The 20,737-nt window shown below is 36.3% G+C and overlaps 1 protein-coding gene across 2 annotated transcripts in view; it reads left to right on the top strand.

The window, feature by feature from the left end:
- LOC145690007 (uncharacterized) overlaps nucleotides 1-20,737 on the top strand; it is an 865,423-nt gene that overhangs the window by 777,003 nt on the left and 67,683 nt on the right. For both annotated transcript variants that reach the window (XM_081764484.1, XM_081764482.1), the window contains one exon: nucleotides 949-1,043. In XM_081764484.1, the coding sequence (XP_081620610.1) occupies nucleotides 949-1,043 (95 nt within the window). The remainder of the gene's footprint in view (nucleotides 1-948; nucleotides 1,044-20,737) is intronic.

Raw genomic sequence — 20,737 nt, 5'->3', positions numbered from 1 at the left:
ATAAACTCTCGTATTTCCTATAGTATTAAGCAGGGCTGGTTTAACCCACCTGGAGGCCCGGGCTAGAAAAAATATGTGGCCCCTGCTGACTTCACCTAATATATTTCTGTGAAAGTACAGTAGGGATGTTAAGGAAATATGTTTCATATCATATTTTATTTTATGATGATGATTGTATCTTTATCCGGGGCTATAGTCCCCTTAAGACCCCCATTAACCCGGCTCTGGTGTTAAGGAAGCAGAACCTTGACGGAAAGGCTTGAATGAAGGTGGGACTAAAAAACGCAATGATTCAGTATTGTAGCACTTAACTCTGGTGTGATGGATCTGTGATTGTTCCCGGCCATGTGATTTTTTTTTGGGGGGGGTGCTTCCGTTTCTTCCCATATCCTCATTCCATCCAATTTTTCACATTCGTTCACTATCATTAAATCATTAAGTATCCGCCTTTAGCTTAAAGAGTACAATTATGGGATAAAACTAAAGATTTAATTTTCTTGTCATTCAGTTCGTGAAAAGCTATTAATAGCTAATTTTCGTTGAAAATGAAATGTGCATTCACCCTAGACAGGACTAATATAATATCTGAAAAAAGCATACCTTTTTAAATTTCTTTAATTTTTGTTATAAGTCAACAGGTATGAGTTTATGTAAATTGGATGTTAGTTTTAAAACAGTCTACTCAAAATATACACACCAGTAGATAACAGCCTAGTAAATTTCATTTATAAACAGGTGTCCACTTCCTAAACGTTGGTTGTACATTTGTGGTGTGGGGAAACATTTCTTCACGCTATCTTGTTCGTATAGAAATGTGCAATGTTTGGTAAATGAATTTGATCCATATTTGGAAATGTGTTTTTTTTAACTAGCTTCTTTATGTATATATATATATATATATATATATATATATATGAAAAATGTATTCATTATTTTGTCTGTAATTAGGTTCCCCAGTAGCAGAAGGGGCAGTAAGTGAAACTGATATTGAACTGTCATTAGCACTCCCACCAGATGAAGAAGGAGATGAAAACAAAGAAAAGGTAAGACCTATTTGTTTTATTTTTTATTTATTTATTTATTTTTTTACCTATCTGCGTAGTAGGGGGTCGGAAAAATCGAAACTTTGACGACCCTTTTGCGGTACTGTGGATGCCCTAAGTTGTATCTGCATCTAAGTATTTTCTGTGCAGAATTTCAGAACTCTAGGATAATATCTTCTGTTCTTGCAGGAGCCCTAAATTTTCGAAAATTTGATTAAACAAAAGGTAAAAAACTGAAGTTTTGTAATTTTAAAAAACAATCCATAATGCCTTTCGCGGTAGTGAGGAAAAGTTGTACCTACATCTAAGTATTTTCTGTGCAAAATTTCGGAACCCTGCTGTAGTATCTTTTGTTCGAAATTAAAAGGAAAAAGTAAAGAAAGGCAACAATTTGAATTTTGTAATCTTAATTTTGTAAAACATTACATTAATCACAATGACTTTTTCGGTAGTAACGAAAAGTTACATTCACATATATTTAATTACTGTACAAAATTTCAGAACAGTAAAATGATTTCTTCTATTCTGGTAAAGTAACAATATTTTATAATTACAAAGTGATTAAGTTTAAAATGTTTAATTTTTACTAAGACCTTACACATTGCAGTATTTGTGTTTAATATACACCAAAAAATAAGCATATACTTTATTCAACTTTGATGCATTATATAGTACATGAAGCAAAAATTACAAAACTTGCAAACGGTAAAGTTTCATGTTCTTAAAAATCTTTCGCGGAGGTCTTACATTTTATACTGACCCTTGAACCTGAATGACGACATACTCTTTCTAAATTTCAAGGTAACGTAAATGAAGCTATCTCAGTTTTTATGACCACAAACTTTACTGGAGGCCTCCGCAGCGAATTGTACAGTTCTTTCCACAGCTTGGGTGTGGCATGGGAACTGAGTGAATGTCGGTTGATATGTCAGTCAAAATTGGTCGTAGGGTCACTTTTGCTGCCTGTCATTCTATTATGTCGATGTAGTTCCGTGCTTCACAATTTAGGTTAGGAATGCTGAATTTTCAAACACCAACAGCTCCACCTAATGCTTCAACTTCTCTGGCTTTTATAACTCTTCGAACTGCAAGAATCCTAATATGTGCCCTTTCGTCGTAGACATTGCAATCAGGATGTTTTCTGGAGATGCCGAGAAAGCATTTCGCGAAATTACTGGATCAATCACGTCGAGTTGAGTTCTATCCAAGTATCTAGAGTTCATAATAAACTGGTGAAGTGTCGGGCTCCAGCCTTAATTGAATGTTGGTGTTTGACGCGAAACCAGAATGGCACACACACTTCATAATGTGCTCAACTGTTGTGCCCAGACTGTGCGAAGATCTCATTGTAGTAATGTAAAATCTTAAGATCCTGTTCGATGTTGTCAGCTAGCGGGACAAGTTGAGGCGCCGTCTCCAGATTTGCAGGACAGTCCCTGAGAAAACGGCAACAGCAATATCTGTCAGATTTGATCCTTACTCAGAGTGAATGAATCAATCGAAGGCAAGATACAATTAATTGGCTCAAATGTTACTAACGCAAGCAGCTCACAGTCGTTCAAAAATTTTCCAATGCTGCCAGAGTAAGAAGATAAGCCGGAGGTGGGACCATCCAGGAACTGGAGGTGGCGTAGAGATAATTCATTGAAATGAAGGAAGCATACAACTCTTTGAACAGGTTTCCTTAACTTCAATTCAAGGTGACGCAGTACTCCATTCAGCACTCCTGTGTTTACAGGCGTCTCATCACAACCAAGCACAAGAACGCCGTTGAAACTCTCGGGCACATGTGATATAGTTGTAAATCTTTTTACAAATATCCTGACTGGACCCAAAGTTAGGTGTAACGTGACGCATGTAGCTCGGATGAGGTTTCTTTCACAAGAGAATAATATTCTTCCATTTTTATTTTCTGAAGTATTCTCGCCATGCTTTTCTCTTGACAATGTTTTGTCAAATCGGCCGTGAAAAGACCTAATATAGGACCACAGCCATTCTTTCTCTATCCATTTTGCTCTTCTAACCACAAGCAATGTATCCGACACACTGATTAGACTTACATCTTTGTAAAACACCTTTGGCTATTGCAGCAGTGGCTTCACGCGCTACCCTGAATCTTTGACTTAATATAGCGGTATTTGTAAGTTTTATTCGCATTTGGGACGAGCACGGTGCTAAAGGCATAGGTTCTCCAGTGCAACTTTCGAAGATTTGGCGGGAATGTAATTCTCTCTATTCTGTTTGCATCATCATTGTCGAAGGATGTTGAATTTGTTGATGTGAATTGAAGATCATTCTGCGATGATGATGAGTCATGAAACGAGCTGTACAAGGGATTACTTTCAGAACTACGAAGATCATTTGTCTTTTTCTTGGAAAACTTTATTTATAAATTTCTTTATTTCTTGTAAATCGACCGAATAGATACACCAGACACGTGCAATCCTTAAAAGTAGGGCACTTACAAGCTAATATATCAATGAAAAAGCGAGAATCTTCTTTAAATTTCTCAACCTTTGCTTTGGTACTGCGCTTTTCTCAATTCTTTTGTATACCGCTTTGGTATCGACATATTTCTTGTGATATGCGTTAATCATATCCATCACTTATTTGTTGAAACGGTCGGAATTGAGGCTTCACAATACAGCTTTGGCAGTTTTTGACATACTTGTTGTACGATTAGAGAAAACGAAGGTTCCTTGTTACTAGTGCTAGCAGATCCAATATACCACTTTTCGTAAATGCAGCATTTTATTATATCCTCACATTCGAGAACAACTTCCTATATGCACTATTGAAATCAGTTCGTACTGCGAAGGAGCCAAACAACGTTCGGTGGGTGGGATCACAGACAAAGAAGATAGGTGGGATGATGTTTCGTCGTAAATGTCTATTCTTTGTCTATGGTGAATGTGATATGTCTGCCTTTAGTTTTCGAAAGTGACATCATTGGTTGCCATAGTAACCAACGCATTCCTTTAGTTTACTTTGCATTTCAGCACTAGAGGCAGTGCAGACAATTAGCAATTAACCATATTAAATATCTATTTATTTATTTATTTATTTGCCAAAGTTCCAGATACAGCAAGGCAGCCATTTTACACTGAAACTATATAACATAGAATATAAAATTAACAATAACAAGTATAAACAAAAAGCTATATAAAGGTCCATAAGTGTAGCAATAACAAATTGAAATAAAACTAAGGTTCCGTAAGTGTAGCAATAATTTCCTGTCGGAAAACATTCTCAGGTTTAAAAATATCCACGTCAGAAGCAATGGAGTTAAATGCAGAAGCCAGTCTATAGAACAAAGAACGCTGAATAATTGATAATCGAGGCATGTTGCAATGAAGTAGTTCACTATTTCTAGTTCTTCTTGCAGGTACCCGAATATTAAATTTAGAGATTAGTTCTTCAGTTCTAAGTTTCCCATTTAGAATTCTATGAAGAAACATCATATCAAATAGCATGCGACGAGATGAAGGTGTACGGATGCCAAGAACAGTCAACAATTCAGGTTTACTTAAACAGCGTACAGAAGGTATTCTTTTCCTGACAATGGCAAGAAAGAAATTTAGAACTGAGTCAATGCGAGAGAGAGTTGATACGCTAGCCATACTCCAAATGGTGGAACAGTACTCTATTTTGGTTGAAATGAACGTTTTATAGAATATACTTAAGGCTGTAATATCCCTAATCTCTGTAAACCTGTACAGGAGACCTAATAATCGCATAGCACTCTTGGTCATGGCAGCAATGTGATCAGCAAACAGAAGTCTTTCGTCGAACACAACTCCAAGATCTTCTGAGATGAGACCTTAGCAATAGGATCATCTCCAATGAAGTAGGTAGAAGGGATTTTGTTTTTCTTTAATGAAAATGTAATGGTAGAAGATTTTAAGGGATTTACTTTTAGATTCCTAATGCTACACCAGTCCAGAAGATCGGAGAGGTTTTTTTGCAGTTCAATCACATCTTGAGCTGTCCTAATTTCCCGAAATAATTTGCAGTCGTCAGCAAAGAGAAGAATTTTGGTATCAGATAACTTAAGATAAGACGGGGGATCATCTATGAAGAGAAGGAAAAGAAGTGGGCCTAGAATACTACCCTGCGGAACACCAGAGAGAACAGGAACAAAATTCGAAGCAGATCCAGAGAGAACAACACGTTGTTCACGTTCGGTGAGATAGTCTCGTAACAATGAGAAGAAGTTGCCGTGAATATTAAATCTATGTGCTAGTTTATGAAGAAGAAGCTTAGTGTCAATGCGATCAAAAGCTTTAGTTAGGTCTAGATAGATTACATCAAGTTGTGTATTATTGGACAGAGATTTAACTGCTTCCGAAAGTAATAAAGATAAATTTGTGATAGTAGAACTGCCAGGAAGAAAGCCATGTTGAGCAGGATCTAAGTAGGGTGAAACAAATTTATGCAATCTATCTTTGATTATTTTCTCGCACACCACAGAAAGGATGGGCAAGAGAGAAATGGGTCTGTATGATGAAACATTGTTCGCGCTGCCAGATTTCAAAATAGGTACAATATTAGCCTGTTTCCACGATCTAGGAAAAACACCTTCACTAAAGCATCTATTTAAAAATCGTGATAAAGGGTTGGCCAGAGATTCTGTAGTATTACGTAAGAAGATTGAACTGATATTGTCAGGACCAGGAGAACGATTCAAAGGTAAAGAAGAAAGAAGATGCCTTACCTCATCAGGAGAAGTACTGAGTGAAGACAACGAGTGTGAACAAACTTGCTGAACAGGGGGAAGCGGCGTAGGAGTAGTCTGAACACAAAAATTCTTGTAGAAATAATCACTAAAAATATGAACTCTATTTTCACCAGTTGCTACAATCGAGTCGTGAAAAATTTCTTCAGGAATGCGGGAAGCACTTCTTGAATTTATGAGGGACCAAAATCTGTTTGGATTTGTAGAAATATCAGATGTTATACTGACAATATAGTTTTCATATTTTATTTTAAGCAACTGTTTTGAGTAACGTCTTATCTCAGAAAATTTCTTATATGTATTCTCATTTGGATGTTGCTTCCACAGTAACCATGACAGTTTTTTGTTTTCTAAAACGGATCGCGCCTCCGAATCAAACCATGGAGGGTACCTACTAGACTTACATTTCTTATTAGGAACAAAGTCTTCACATGCTGCATGTACAATATCATTGAGGAAATCCAGGGCTTCATTGACAGAACCCACTTCAAGAATGTCCCATGGAATTAGAGACAGGGCACGATTAATGTCAACCCAAGGGGCTTTCCTCCACAAAGGAGCTCGATGCTTACTAGATGAGTAATATTTATTTATTCTGTGAACTTTTTTTATGTGGAATAAGGCCTCCAAGCTTTCATGATCAGAAGAGAACAGATTAAGTGATGGCGTGATAACACATTTATCGAGCGAAGACAAGACATAGTCTAGTATCCTATTTCCTCTTGTATTGCACATATTGTGTTGGGCGAGTCTCAGTCCATGAATAAAATTTTCCAGGAACCAAGTCTCTTGTAGGTCGGTGGGAATAGCCGTTCGTTCATCGGACCACTTGATGTGCATGTTTGTATATATTTGTTTTTGTTATTGTATTCATTGATATATTTTCTATAAAAGCTGCTTCTTGTATTGTGCCTGGAATCCTTTGTTGACATCTTGGAACCTTAGCCTAAAATAATTTCTACAAACGAAACAAATAGAAAAGAACACGATGACAATGCACACACCACGTGCTACTTGAGACGTTATTTTCGAAATTTCCACGTATCTGACGTCTGATCGACTGCTTAATTCCATCGTCGTGTGTTAGAGGCACTGCGGTTCGCCGAGTTTCCAGTTTTTGACTAAGTTTGTGATCTGTGTGTATTCTTGTTCTGTGACAATAAAGTTCAGGGACAAAAATATTGTACGGTTACAAATATAGACAGCTGTGGCAATTGTGATACAAAGGAGGAAATAATAAATGTGCTGTTAATGAACATAAACGATCTTCAAGGTGAAATAAAAAAAGAAAGTAAAGATGACCAACGCTCTCTCATCAGATACCACACCATGGACGGAAGTTGTAAAGCGAAGCAAGCACAAAAGTATCATACCCTACTCGCCTTCAGTGACAGTTTTTACTAAGTCTACAAAAGAGGCAACTTTACAAGTGAGTAATACTGTTGAACAACTATTTACAACAAATCATACATCAGGAAAGCAAAACAGTGTGCCAGAAAACCAGTAAGAACTAGGACGAAAGTAGTGTGTACATTGATACCGTAACTAAAGTAAGCAATACGCGGATCCCAAAAATTTGCAAGTCAAGAAGAAAGAGAGAAAAAGTTCGGTCAAATAAAAGTGTAAAATCCAGGGAGACAGCATGACAATATAAGTATATATTCAGACAGCCATGGAAGACACACGGTTCTGAGATCACGGGAAACGATACCATCTGTGGAAGTTTGTGGTCAAGTTAAATCTGAAGCATTAATTTGGGAAATCCTAAAAAGTGTTTCGAATGTGAGTGACCGTGGCAGAATTGCGCTATTAATATGTGGTGCAAATAATATTGCCAATAACAATGCAGGGGTATTTATTTCTAAAATGCAAAAGTTATTTGAAAGTTACCTCACATGGTAAATTCATTGTAATTTCGACACCTCGAGGTCATGACTTCATGGGTAACTTTTGTATGAATGAAGAAGTGGTACAAACAAGCTTCATAAGCTGTGTATGAAGTTTCAAAATGTATATTTCTTGGATATAAGAAAATTGAACAGAGAGAGCTACGTAAGTCATGAGTTACATTTAAAAGTAAAGGATAAAATAAACTATCTTTGTTAATTAGGAATGTCTTTCTAAATAAGATGTGTTCGCAGATAGTCGTCCGAAAGATTATTCCTCTATCTTAGTTAGATCAGAGAAATTGAGTATTCTGAATCTGACAAATGCATCGATCTGATTCAGAATAACTCGACTTAAATTAAAAACAATAGATTTGTATGAGAAGAATTTCAAGATTGTGGTTCATTTATAAAAAGAAGTGAAAATAAATTTGAATAGTGAAATGGAATAACGTAAGAACGTAACAGTACCGAAAAATACTATTCTTCACTTAAATGTCCAGGTTGTTCAGAACAAAATACCTGATTTTAAAATTCTTCTTAACGATTAAATAGTTTCAGGGGTAAAAGTGGATCTGAAAAGATAGGGGGACGGTAGGTAGCGGCATGACGTCACACCGCCCCCCCCTGCCTATCTTTGCCCATTGTAATTTTTTAGAAACTGCGTTCCCCGCACTTTTACCCCTGAATAGTTTATGTATGTATAAACACTGGTTTCGAAGTGATGAATTATTGGTACTTAATTTAAGCAGTTATTTCTTAATAAATTCATATGGTACAGAAAGCTTTAAGCGTCGAGGTACATGCATACTCATACAGGGTGTCTATCGGTCACGAAAGTCACGAATGTCACGAAAAAGTCAGGAATCAGAAAACGGTCATGAAAGTCACGAAAAAGTCACGAAAATCAGCTTTTGGGTCATGATTTTTTTAAACTGTGCAAATGTAAGTACAAATTGGAAAATTTTGTTCTATAAAACATCAGAATTCAACACCAAAAATGTCTAAATGGTCGGCTTTAGACGCTACCAAATCGCAAGTAAAGTACGTTTGTATCGCATGGATGAAAATTCTGCCTAATTCGCACCCAAATTCGCTCTTAAAAATGTTAGGAAATTTTATAATTTGGTAAAGAAAAGGTCACGAAAAAGTCACGAAATTTCATTGTGGAATTTTAGTAGACACCCTGTCATAAGAAATGACTTTATCACGATACCAATTAAATTAAACGTAACCCAGGAAGAAAATGCTGTGAATTCACAATAGCAAAGCATAAGGAGTAATCTATAGTAATTATAGCGACATTATATAGAATGCCAAATAGTGACGTAAAATGATTTTTAAATAAAATATATTTCTTCTTGACGAAGTTAGTTCACTGGGTCACAATATTGTAATATATGATGAAATAAATATTAACTATCTAAAAGATTCAAAGAAGACGAAAGATGAATTGGATGTGATCTTGAGCACATACAATATAGAAGTTTATAATAAACTTTCCCGCCAGAACAATAACTTAGTGAAGTCGTAGTCACCTGTTAATAAAATCTAATGAACATAAATTTAACCCGTGAAAACATAATTGTAGAATTTTCTGATCATGAATCACAATTTTTAAATATCAGATGTCTAAAAGGAAACCTCGATCATTAAACCAAATGCGCATTACAAGGCTCCATATCAAAAAGCCATTTATTGCTATATCTTACCATTTCTGCTATATGAAGATTAATTTTCAAATCGAAAATGGTGGTATATTGAGTTCAAAATAATGTTGAAGTCGGAACATATTGTAAAATTACTTTAAGGTAGTAGGTGCAGCAGTTTAACATATAAAATTACTATAAATGTGATCTGAAGACTAATATAAAAATTTTAAGCAGAGTGGGTTAAAATATGTTTTAAGGGTCAGGCAGCCAAGGGAAGAATTTCATAGAGCTTTAGGCAAGCTAAGTGGATACAGTTTAGGAATTTTAATGCTCCAGGCAAGCAAAGAGAGGTTGGTGTCGTGCAGAGATCCAGGCAAGCTAAGCGGACAGGGAAACCACAGAGCTTTACGCAAGCTAGGTAGTTGCGGGTAGGAATTTTAGAGCTCCAGGCAAGCTAAGAGAGGGGTTTAGTTTTAACAGAGCTCCAGACAAGCTAAATGGACAGGAAACCTGAGAGCTTCAGGTAAGCTAAGAGGCTTGGGTTAGGTTAAAACTCTTAAAGCCCCAAGCAAGCTAAGAGAATAGGAATAACCAGTTAAAATTAATGTTAATGAAACCTTACATGTTGTTTTATACCATTGTTTGGACAACGGTGGCGCTAATGTTCCTCTTCTGTCACATGAATAATGATGATAATGCTTGTAGTTTGCTTGTTTGTAGTAAGAAAACGCGGGTTGTTGTTTACAGATGAAAAGTGCGTTTTGGAGTCTACAAATACAAACCACGTGTAGGTTACTATAATATTCTTCGGATGCTAATCGATTGCACCAAACTGCTTCCTTCTATCCCGTATCGTTTTCGCTCTATGGAAATCATAATGAAATCGGAAGTAGTAGTAAAATTCAAGATGGCATCTCTTCTTGAGACGCTGAATCAATTCGAAACAGTCGCTTGTCGCTATCAGGGGTCATTGTAGCTCAGTGGTAGAGCGCGTACCTCTGGTGCGTGAAGTCCCTCGTTCAATCCCCGACCAAGTCAGTCTGTGATGGATTATATTGTATCCGTGGGTTTTCTCGGGGTACTCTCACATTTTCATTCCACCAATTCTTCCATCATCATTCGCCTATCTTCATCATCTTCCTTTACCTATTACCGTTATTGCTATATGCCATGATCAATGTTAGAACCGAAAATATTAATTTCTACCACTTCCGATGGGTCTAGAGGTTTAATGGAGTAGATGAATTCTATGGCGAAGCTGAATCAATTTAAACGAAGCTTTCCGCTATGCGTTTTTACTCCATGCAGATTAGTATTGAAACCGCAAGTATTAGCAAATTTATACCACTTCAAGTTTTAGTTGAGAGATGGGAGTAAATATACTATTGTTTTTGAGACTATCAATCGATTCTTTTTTTTTTCTTTTTCTTTTTTTTCTTTTTTCTTCTTCTTCTTCTTCTTTTTTTTTTTTGTTTAAATGCTTGTCTTCCTCTGTTAACGTTTTTGCTCTATGCCGATCAATGTTGATGTGTAAGTGGTTAATTTCTACAATTTCTGGCTTGAATAGAGGGTGGAGAGATCGAACCTATTCTTGGGACGCTTAATCCATAAATAAATAAATAAATAAAACTCTTCTTGATATCTCTTTATCGTGTTTGCTCTGACGCTTGTTGATAGACAGACGGGCATAGTCATTCATATAGTCATGCATAGCATAGTTTGTAAGTCTACAAAAATGGAAAGATTGATGCCTAGATTCTTAGACTATCTTAGATCCTTATTTTGTGTGTGTGTGTGTGTTTATGAAAAAGAAGTGGAAGGATTGACCTATACTTGCATCGTTGACTCGAAGTCGGAGATTAGTAGACCGTATTTAGATATTTTGCCACTTTAGATAGCTCGCTTACTGATCCCCCAGATTGTGATACCAAAACACACGTACAGATAAGGTTGGTGCATATACCAATCATCCACTTTTCCGCATTATTGTTGTTTGGAGGAGTGGCTCAGTGGTAGAGCGCATACCTCTGGTGCGTCGGATCTGGTCACTGGTTCGAACTAAGTAAGTTTGTGATGGACCAACATTGTCTCTGTGGGTTTTCTCGGGTACTCCCGTTTCCTCCCACATTTTTATTCCACCAACACTTCCATCATCTTTCACTTGCTTTAATCGTTATCTCTTTTAGCCTAAAGATCATAATTGTAGGATGTTAAACTGAAATATTTCATTATTGTTGTTAACTATGTTTTGATTACCGCACTCCTCAAGAGATCAATGATAGTTTCACTACGCGTGTTCCATAGCAGCATACCGGAAAATTCTTTAACTGAACTGTTGTGGGAATTAGCCATACAATAATATCCTTTTTAGATATTAACATTTTCTTCTGTCTTCAAGTAGCTGCTTATTCTTTCTTCTTTTTTCTTTTTCTTTCTTTTATCTTTGTCTTTCTTTCTTTTTCTTTCTTCTTTCTTTTTTCTTTTTCTTTCTTTTTTCTGTCTTTTTTCTTTTTTCTTTCTTTTTTCTTTCTTTTTTTCTTTCATTTTTCCTTTTTTCCTTTCTTTTTTCTTTCCTTTTCTTTCTTTTCTTTCTTCTTTCATTCTTTCTTTTCTTTCTTCTTTCATTCTTTCTTTTCTTTTCTTTTTTCTTTTTCTTTCTTTTTTTCTCTTTCTTTTTTATTATTATTTCTCATACACATAGGAATGGCGATTAGGGGGATAAGAGGGGGCAGTTGGCTCCCAATTTTTTGAAGTGACCGCTTAATGTATATAGCTTCATTTTGAAATGTAAATATTTTGAATGTATTACTGGTTCATAGAAAAAATGGTGCCATATAATAATTGCCGTTGCGTCTTCCCGTGGACTTAAGAAAGCTACAGGAATTGCGTTTTAATTGCAATTCAAAGCTATTAATATTGCAGTTGCGTATTTCTTTAAATGTCGTAGCATATACTTGTAGCACATATTGACTTTCGTTTGCTAAGAGTAATAACATACATTTCATAGCATGTGTGGAATTAAAAATATTGGTTGTTCATTAATCCCCAGTTTCAATGTAACTTGTACAAAACAAGCCTCATTATTCATTACTATGATTAATTCCTTTCTATTTATTTGTTATGCAAATTTGTTATTAAATAATCTGATCATACAATTTTCCAGTCAAAATTTTAAGATGCTCAGGAGCAAGAATTCAAATCTCGTCTTACACTTTCGTTGTTTAAGAAAAAAATAAAATCTTTGAGTTTTACGTCCCGCGGTTGTGCCGGTAAGGGTAAAGGAGACGGTGAAGATGAGGAATGAATGAAATGGTGGAATGAAGAAAGTAGGAGGAAACGGGAGAACCTCGAGAAAACCCACGAGCACGGTGTTTGTCCACCACAAAGTCCACACGGCGCGAGCTGTGATCGAACCTGGGATCCCAAGTACCGGAGGTGAACGCTTGACCACTGAGCCACCGCGCCCCCACTTCGTTGTTTAAGAGTACAAAGGGCTAGTACCTACTTGTGTTGCTCTTGCCAATTTATTTAATAAAATATGAAATAGGATATACGGTATTTTAACTGAAAAAGAGTATCCTATTTGTTAAAACAACCTTTCGCCAAACAAAAGTGTTAGAAACAACAATGTTGGAAAACTAACATTGATATACAAATATTCAGATCATGTTTTGCCTCCCAACTTTTAACGTCCAATTGCCGCCACTGTACACACATACATTCCTCAAAGTATTGCGAAAAGTGAAAGAAATATCTCCTTAATTATTTTAGCAATATTATTAGAATTGAACGGCGGAATATGTCCAAAGATTATGTGAAATACCAGTTGATAGAAGTTATTGAACTGACCAACATGATAAGCTTGAGTATAAATGCTCATGCGTAGTTTGCGAGAAAATGGAGAAAATTAATCTTATATATAAAAGAGAACGCACAAATCCTTTGTTACCTCATCACGCTAATACGGCTGAACCAATTTCTTTTATTTTTGGGGGGTTATTAGGATTTGGACCCTAGATGGTTTTTATCATATCACTTTAATTTTTAATTACCAGTGTCTTGAGATAATTGACCATTCAAGTGTCCATAACGTACAAATCCTTTGTTAGTTCATCATAGGTAAAAATAAACGTATTTATATGCAACCCGCATGACCGTGTCACTCGGCGGGTTAACATAAATGACAGGCGATATAATGTTAACATTTACTGCAATCTACTATGGTTTTTATCATATCACTTGAAAGCGAAAAAGTAAAAATTATCTAAGTAACAAAGTTTATTGCGTTCCGGGGTGACCGCAGCGAAGCGGGGCGGGTTAACATAAATGACAGGCGATATAATGTTAACATTTACTGCAATCTTCTATGGTTTTTATCATATCACTTGAAAGCGAAAAAGTAAAAATTATCTAAGTAACAAAGTTTATTGCGTTCCGGGGTGACCGCAGCGAAGCGGGGTGAACGCTGCTAGTTAATTTATAAACCTGAAAATTGATGTACGAGAGCCATGCCACTTACTGAGGCGAAACTCATGCTGAAGTATACATTCATTAAGCCCTTCGTTATGATTTTAGGAAGACAAGTTGAGTTGATTTTTAGTTTAACGTCTTTTTCAACAGCGAGGCTATATGAGACGGGACCTACAGATTAACGTGGAATCCGAATCACATGAGCTCCCGCCAGGAATCGAACCCGGGTCCAGGGCCGTGCTGTGGAAACTAGCGCCCGAGGCGAGAGTATACGGCGGCGCCCCCATACATATATTCCAAGCAATTTTTCCTTTCTCCCGAATTTTTCGCCCCCTTACTTCGGCGCCCGGGGCCATCGCCCCGCTCGCCCTCCCCACGGCACGGCCCTGCCCGGATCTCTCACGCCAGAGGCGCGTACGCTAACTGTTTAGCCACGAAGGAGCTTTATTAGGAAGATGATAGCACACAGTATGGCTAATGAGATTTTAAAATTGACATGTACTCTTAAACTTTAGCTTCGAATTAACCAGGCCCGTAGCCAGGGAGGGGCTAGAGGGTGCACTACCCTCCCTAAATTAATTTTGCCCCCTCTAAAAATAACGCTGAAGAGAATTTTCAAACTGACTCAAAGAATTCTACTCATTTCTGTGTAAAATTATGTGTTTCTTGCTAGATGCACCAAACATCTTCCACTGCCTTTACCCATTTCAAAAAAATTCAAACCGTACCCTAATATTACAACCATGACAAGCATCCAAAGATACCAGGTCCACTTCCAAACAACAGTATCATAGTCCACAACGTGAGTTGTGAATATTAATAAACTGTAGTGTCATGCTTAATTTGGATTTGGAAGGTAGAAAATTGAGGGCAAACGTTGAATAAAATATATACTTCTATTTTGTATTGATATAATCTAAAGTTGCTGTAATATAATTTTGTTCTCATGTTTAAAAATAAATATTTCAGTTTTAATTTTTAATTTGAAACCCCCAAAGTACCTGTATTAATCCACAAAAATGAAACAAAAATTTACGGTTTCGGTAATTCAGAAATAAATACAGATTCTGTAAATAATAAATAAATGTGCAATTTTATGGTGTTCTTTTGATAACTTTATCCTCAAATATATTATCTTGTTCTGTTAGATTGAACAATGTCTTATCTTTGGACAATAATTTAGTTAATTACAAGCCCATATCGGCCTGAATTCTTAGGTAGGCAGAAATAAAGATTGAGAGGTCCAATGACAAATTCTCATAAGTTGTTTACGAGAAAATGGAAAAACAAAAACTTTGAGGCGCTAAAAAATATGTCGTTCGTTGCCAACTGACGGTTTTTATTCTGTTGGAAGAAATTATCAATTTATGTGCTGTATGTGTGACAAAATAGATTGTATCGATTGTTAATTCGCCTTTTACTACGCAAAAATGATGTAAAACGACTGAAAGCTTTCGAAATGTGGGTGTGGAGAAGAATGGAGAGAATTAACTGGGTCGAGCAGAAAACTAATGAGAGGGTATTGGGGGGAATAATAATTTATGATATTATTAAGAAGAGAAAGAGAAACTAATTGGGACAATGGCTAGGAAGGAACTGTATTATGAGAGACGTAGTAGAGAGTATGGTGGCAGGAAAGAGGGAGGGAGCGAAGGAGACTGCAATTGGTGGACGATTTAAAAACAAAGAAGTGAGGACAAAGAAGTTAGGGCAAGACTATAGAGCATGGACACCTCTCAATTGCAGCAAATGGCCTGCCAACAATGGCAGAATACCTATGATGATGATATGTATATACTATACTATATCGAATTTCTCGATTTTTTTTTTAAGTATCGCCCCCTAAAGTGGTTCCATATCAGACCAAATTAACGCATAAGAAAAGTTAGCTGAATTGAATATATATATACTGTATACATAACTTGTAGGAGGCAGAAGTCAACTTCCCCCTATATTTAAGCTCTCCATCGTTTGAGGGGGAACCACTTCAAGATAAAACTATTTTATAGGCCTATGATACTCGTACCATAGGAACATGAATGTATAAATGAATCATGGAATAGGTTTGCCACATCTCCTCTTCGCCGAAAAAAAAAAAATCTTAAATGAAACAAAAATGGTGATCTAGTCCAATTTCAGAAAAATGCCTACTATTAAGGCTCCCAGAAATAATGCATATTTTATAAGGCTTTAAGTTGTCAAATATTGTTCCCACAGTTTAATTTGTGAAGCAGCGAATGAGCCCACCATATAATTTCCAAAAGAACTGCAAATAATTTAAGGTGCAACTGCTGCCCTATCACATGAGCAAAATACATTTCTCTATGATGAAACAGAAATGTCATACTCTACTTTAGTAAAACGCCAACATGCCTTTAGAAGTAATAAAATGCTTAGTAAGGTTTTAAATTCTAAAGTGTCGTATTTCAAATTTTTCTAAGGGGGTCCCAAATGTTAAGCAATGCTTGTTCCTCATTAAAAATTAGAAGTTATGACACTTTCGGTATCAGCATGTTGGTATTTGAAATCGTGGCGTTCTAGACCGTAGTTCACTGCTTTTAAATTCAAGTAGCGGACCTATTGCCTTATGATGAGCTCACCCTGCTGGTCTCGTTTTGTGGGTTTTGGCCTTCGTGGAGTTTCCCGCTATGTGGTTTAATCATTAATGATTTTCTACTCGTGGCAGTTCCCCTACTCATGGGTAAGTTTTCAAGATAAAAGCCTCATGGACTCTCTTCTTAATCAGGGACATGCACAAAACAAAACAAAACAAAACAACAACAAAAAAAAAAAAAGGTAGATAACTCAAATTTGTGAAATTACTGTTTCTTAATCTTCAACTGAAACAAGGTGACATTCGATAATCCCCCAACTCACAACGGTCCCATTAGAATATCTGGTGGACAAAATTCAATCCCGCAACTTGCTATCACAAATGTGTTACTGCATTAAATTTTATAAATATAAGCCATAGAATTATTTGTTCCTCTTTAGAGGGCGTAGTCTCCGGTCTGGCAGCACTGGATACATAGTTCCTAACCAACTATAGTGTAAATAAACAAAACTAAAATTACACTGTCTAAGTATCTGCGATACTCCAACTTAGGGGTACGTGCATTTCTGGGACACCCTGTAGATCCATGTCTCATACAATCTGCGTGCTGAAAGGGACGCTAAATTCTCAGTTCAACTAGCCTCATGATGTGTGTTCGAGACAGAAAATTCTGCAACTCCACCGTTTTGTCAATCTGGAAATCATAGAATTACAAAGTTACAGAAGAACTATGTAAAGTGGGTTTTCAGATTTTGTGGCGACTCTGAAGAAGAGAAAAGACCAGGAAACGCTTTGCAGGAAATGCTTCAAAGATTTCAACGTTAATGACTAAAAGAGACGAAACTCTCGCTAATCACGCGACGTCCAGTTGTGTCCAATTGTAGTACTATGTTTAGGCCAGTTTAAAACGACCAAAAGTAATGAACAAATACTGTTGTTTGTGTACATGTATTATTTTGAAAAGATGTTCGTGCGTGTATGTATGAAAAAAATAAAATGTTTTCTTTTTTTCTGTAATTTTTTGGAGAATTTTGTCCTTAGTGCGTGATCGTCATGAGGTCAAAGAACATGCTAGGAATGCAGTGAAATCGCCCCAAGAAGTACGTGCTTTTTTCTTTTATTTTTAAACTTTTTTATTGTAAAGTTAATCGAATGTGTGTTCCTTGTAGGGTAAGAACGTGAATGTGAAACGCACGCAGAGTTCCTAGAATCTCAGCTTCTTTTACATCTTATATATATATGTATATATTTATATGTATAATCCTTACTTTTTGTATTTATTATACTACTAGCAGCGTTCACCCCGCTTCGCTGCGGTCACCCCGGAACGCAATAAACTTTGTTACTTAGATAATTTTTACTTTTTCGCTTTCAAGTGATTTATAGCGCCTGTTAGTTATGTTAACCCGCCGAGTCACAGGGTCATGCGGGTTGCATATAAATACGTTTATTTTTATACCTATGATGAACTAATAACAAAGGATTTCTACGTATGGACACCTGAATGATCAATTATCTCAAGACACTTTATTATACTATTACTTCGTTTTGGCTTTTTTTATTTGTTATTTCGTAAATCTTTTAAATCAGTGTCAATGAGACGTTATCGGCTATACTTCGAGCAAAATTAATGCTTTTATTAAAATTTAATGTCTGTTTTTTTAGCGCCGAGGCTATATGAGAAATCCGAACCATATGAGGTGAACTCCAAGCGGGAATCAAGCCCAAGTGTCTCGCAAAGAACCCACGAGAGAACTCTTGAGACAAGCTATTGCAGAAATCGAAAAGGAGTTTGTGATACTACCCAGCAAATTAATAAGATGTTTTTGAGACAGTTCATCATCTAGGGCCGCGGTGGCTCAGTGGTAGAGCGTTCACCTCTGGTGCACGGAGTCCTTGGTTCGATCCCAGCTCTCACCAAGTGAACTTTGTGGTGGTGGGTTTTCTCGGGGTTCTCCCGTTTCCTCCTACTTTCTTCATTCCACCATTTTCATTCATTTCTCATCATCACCGTCTCCTTTAGCCTAGACAGCATAAGCGTGGGACGTAAAACTTAAAGATTGCATTTCATTACAGTTCGTCGTCTAAGCATATGACTTCATAATTGACTTGAAAAATGAGCTGAGTTTACCGTGCCACGATTATTCCCCGTTATTGACTTGAAGACGTATTCTTTGATAATGGGAAATATACCAACAACACACACATTAAGGTTGGTTTAAAGGGACAAGTTTTGCCGATAGATGGCACTACAGTCTTCGTATCTCTCCCATGTATTTTTTATCTTTCACGAAAATTCACGATTTCTCTTACAAATTTCAACCTATAGATTTCAAATTTTTAGAAAAGGAACTTCATAATCTATCAAAGGCAATAATCCGTGCCGATTTTTTTATCTCGAATTTTCTTCGTTGTTGAAATGGCTTGATTGTTGAAATGGATATCCAAATCTTTAACAACGAAGCTGTTTCAACAATGAAGAAAATTCTAAATAAAAAATCGGCACGGATTGTTCCCTTTGATAGGTTATGACGTTCCTTCTCTAAAAATTTGAAATCTCTAGGTTGAAATTTATAAAATAAATTGTAAATTTTCGTAAAAGGTAAAAAATACATGGGAGAGAGAGGAAGACTGTAGTGACATCTATCGGCAAAACTTGTCCCTTTACACTAACCTTAAGTAGTGATATTTTGTAGGTGCTAAAATTACTCTAAGAAATGTTAGTGTGTATATTGTATATTCCTTATATATAATATTCTTTATATTTTCTGGTTCATGTTAGCTTTGCTTTACTTTAGTAACTTCACAAAAGAAACACAAGTCTCTGAACAAAGCAAAGTTTCTATTAAAATTAATAATTGTATAACTCATCAGACATGGTACTGTATAGAGCTATACTGACAAATTGTCAGAGGTGATTCTTCATACCAAAATAAGAAAAAAAAAAAGGTTGATATGAACCTGTGGGGAAAAGTGAATAGTTTCAGAGCTAGGGGTCTTCCGAGAGCGTTCAATGTCAAAAAGAATTTTATCAGTTTAACGATCCACGATTATGCCCTTTCGGCTCAAGGAGACGATGATTAAAAAAAAGTGAATGATGATGGAAGAATTGTGGAATGAGCAAGTGGGAGGAAACGGGAGTTCCCCGAGAAAACCCATGGAAACAAAGTTGTCCACCACAAATTTACTTTTCCGGGGATCGAACCATGGACCCCATGCACCAGAGGTAAGCGCTCTACCACTGGACCATCGTGCCGGTAAATAAAAATGCGTGTATAGTACGTAACAGTGATGCAAACTTAAGTGAAATTTGAAAAGATGCAGTGATCCAGCCTTGATCCTTGATCGGAATGGATCGGATCTGATTGTTTTTATAAAGTTGCTGAAATATAATTTTTATACTCTGGTAACACTGTTTCAACAGCCGACATTTTCGCAAGTTAGGATAGTCCCTTTTAGAACTACTTGAATCGAAAACTATCATTTTTTCTGATATATGGATCATGGCTGTAGCAATAAGTCTACGGCAAATCCACTACCTATATAACAAGGTAGCAAAGCTATTACTTTGACAGTATTTGACAATTAGCATTTAACGATATCTCGAATGTGCATAAGGTTTTCTAATATTCTGTAGTGTTATTTTCTTGGATGGAAAACCAAACGCAATACATATTTTTGTTCATCATTATGTAGTCATCTTATTAACCTAATAACATGACGTAGTGCTATTTGAAAATTAAAAAAAAAAAAAAATCATACCAAGTTGGCAACGTTGTATTACTTATAGCATTGGTAATGCTTTTGGATAACCCCTTTGGTACGATACTTATAACATTACTGAAGTTTTGCTATCAGATGCTTAAATACAATTGAAATTATTTGATTTTTTTTTCTTAAAATTTTACTTTGCCTGGGTTTTACTTTTCTTAAGTCTTCGTTGTGTCATATCGTCATTATTTATGCCTATTAGCGTCATTATTTATGGATACGAGGTGTGTTCAAAAAGTATCGAGCCTTATTTTTTCCAGTGTAAACCAATGAAGCGTGGAAGACTTTCTGCTGTGTAGATATAAGGAGGACACGCATGCGCAGTCGTGAAATTTTTTCCCGTCTGCAGAAAATGTCAGTCGCTAGCAATCGGCCAACGAGTGAAGACGTGTAATGAGCGGTCGTCAGATTTCAATATTTTTGTAAAATGTCAGAAAAAACTTGAGCAGCAATCTTGCATCAAATTTTCCCAAAAGCTTGACTATACCCAAGCGGAAACCATTCAATCGGATCAGTACATTCAATTTTGAACAATAATTTGGGCATGTGTAGAGTGTCCGCGAAATTTGATTCAGGCTTTCATCGCCAAACATGACATTCCTGTGTGTCATCAGGCTCCCTACTCA

This window comes from Thermobia domestica, chromosome 7 (assembly GCF_964235325.1).
Source record: "Thermobia domestica chromosome 7, izTheDome1.hap1.1, whole genome shotgun sequence".
Classification (NCBI taxonomy): domain Eukaryota; kingdom Metazoa; phylum Arthropoda; class Insecta; order Zygentoma; family Lepismatidae; genus Thermobia; species Thermobia domestica.
Note: the sequence above shows the minus strand (reverse complement) of the source record. Positions and strands in the feature narration are given on the sequence as shown.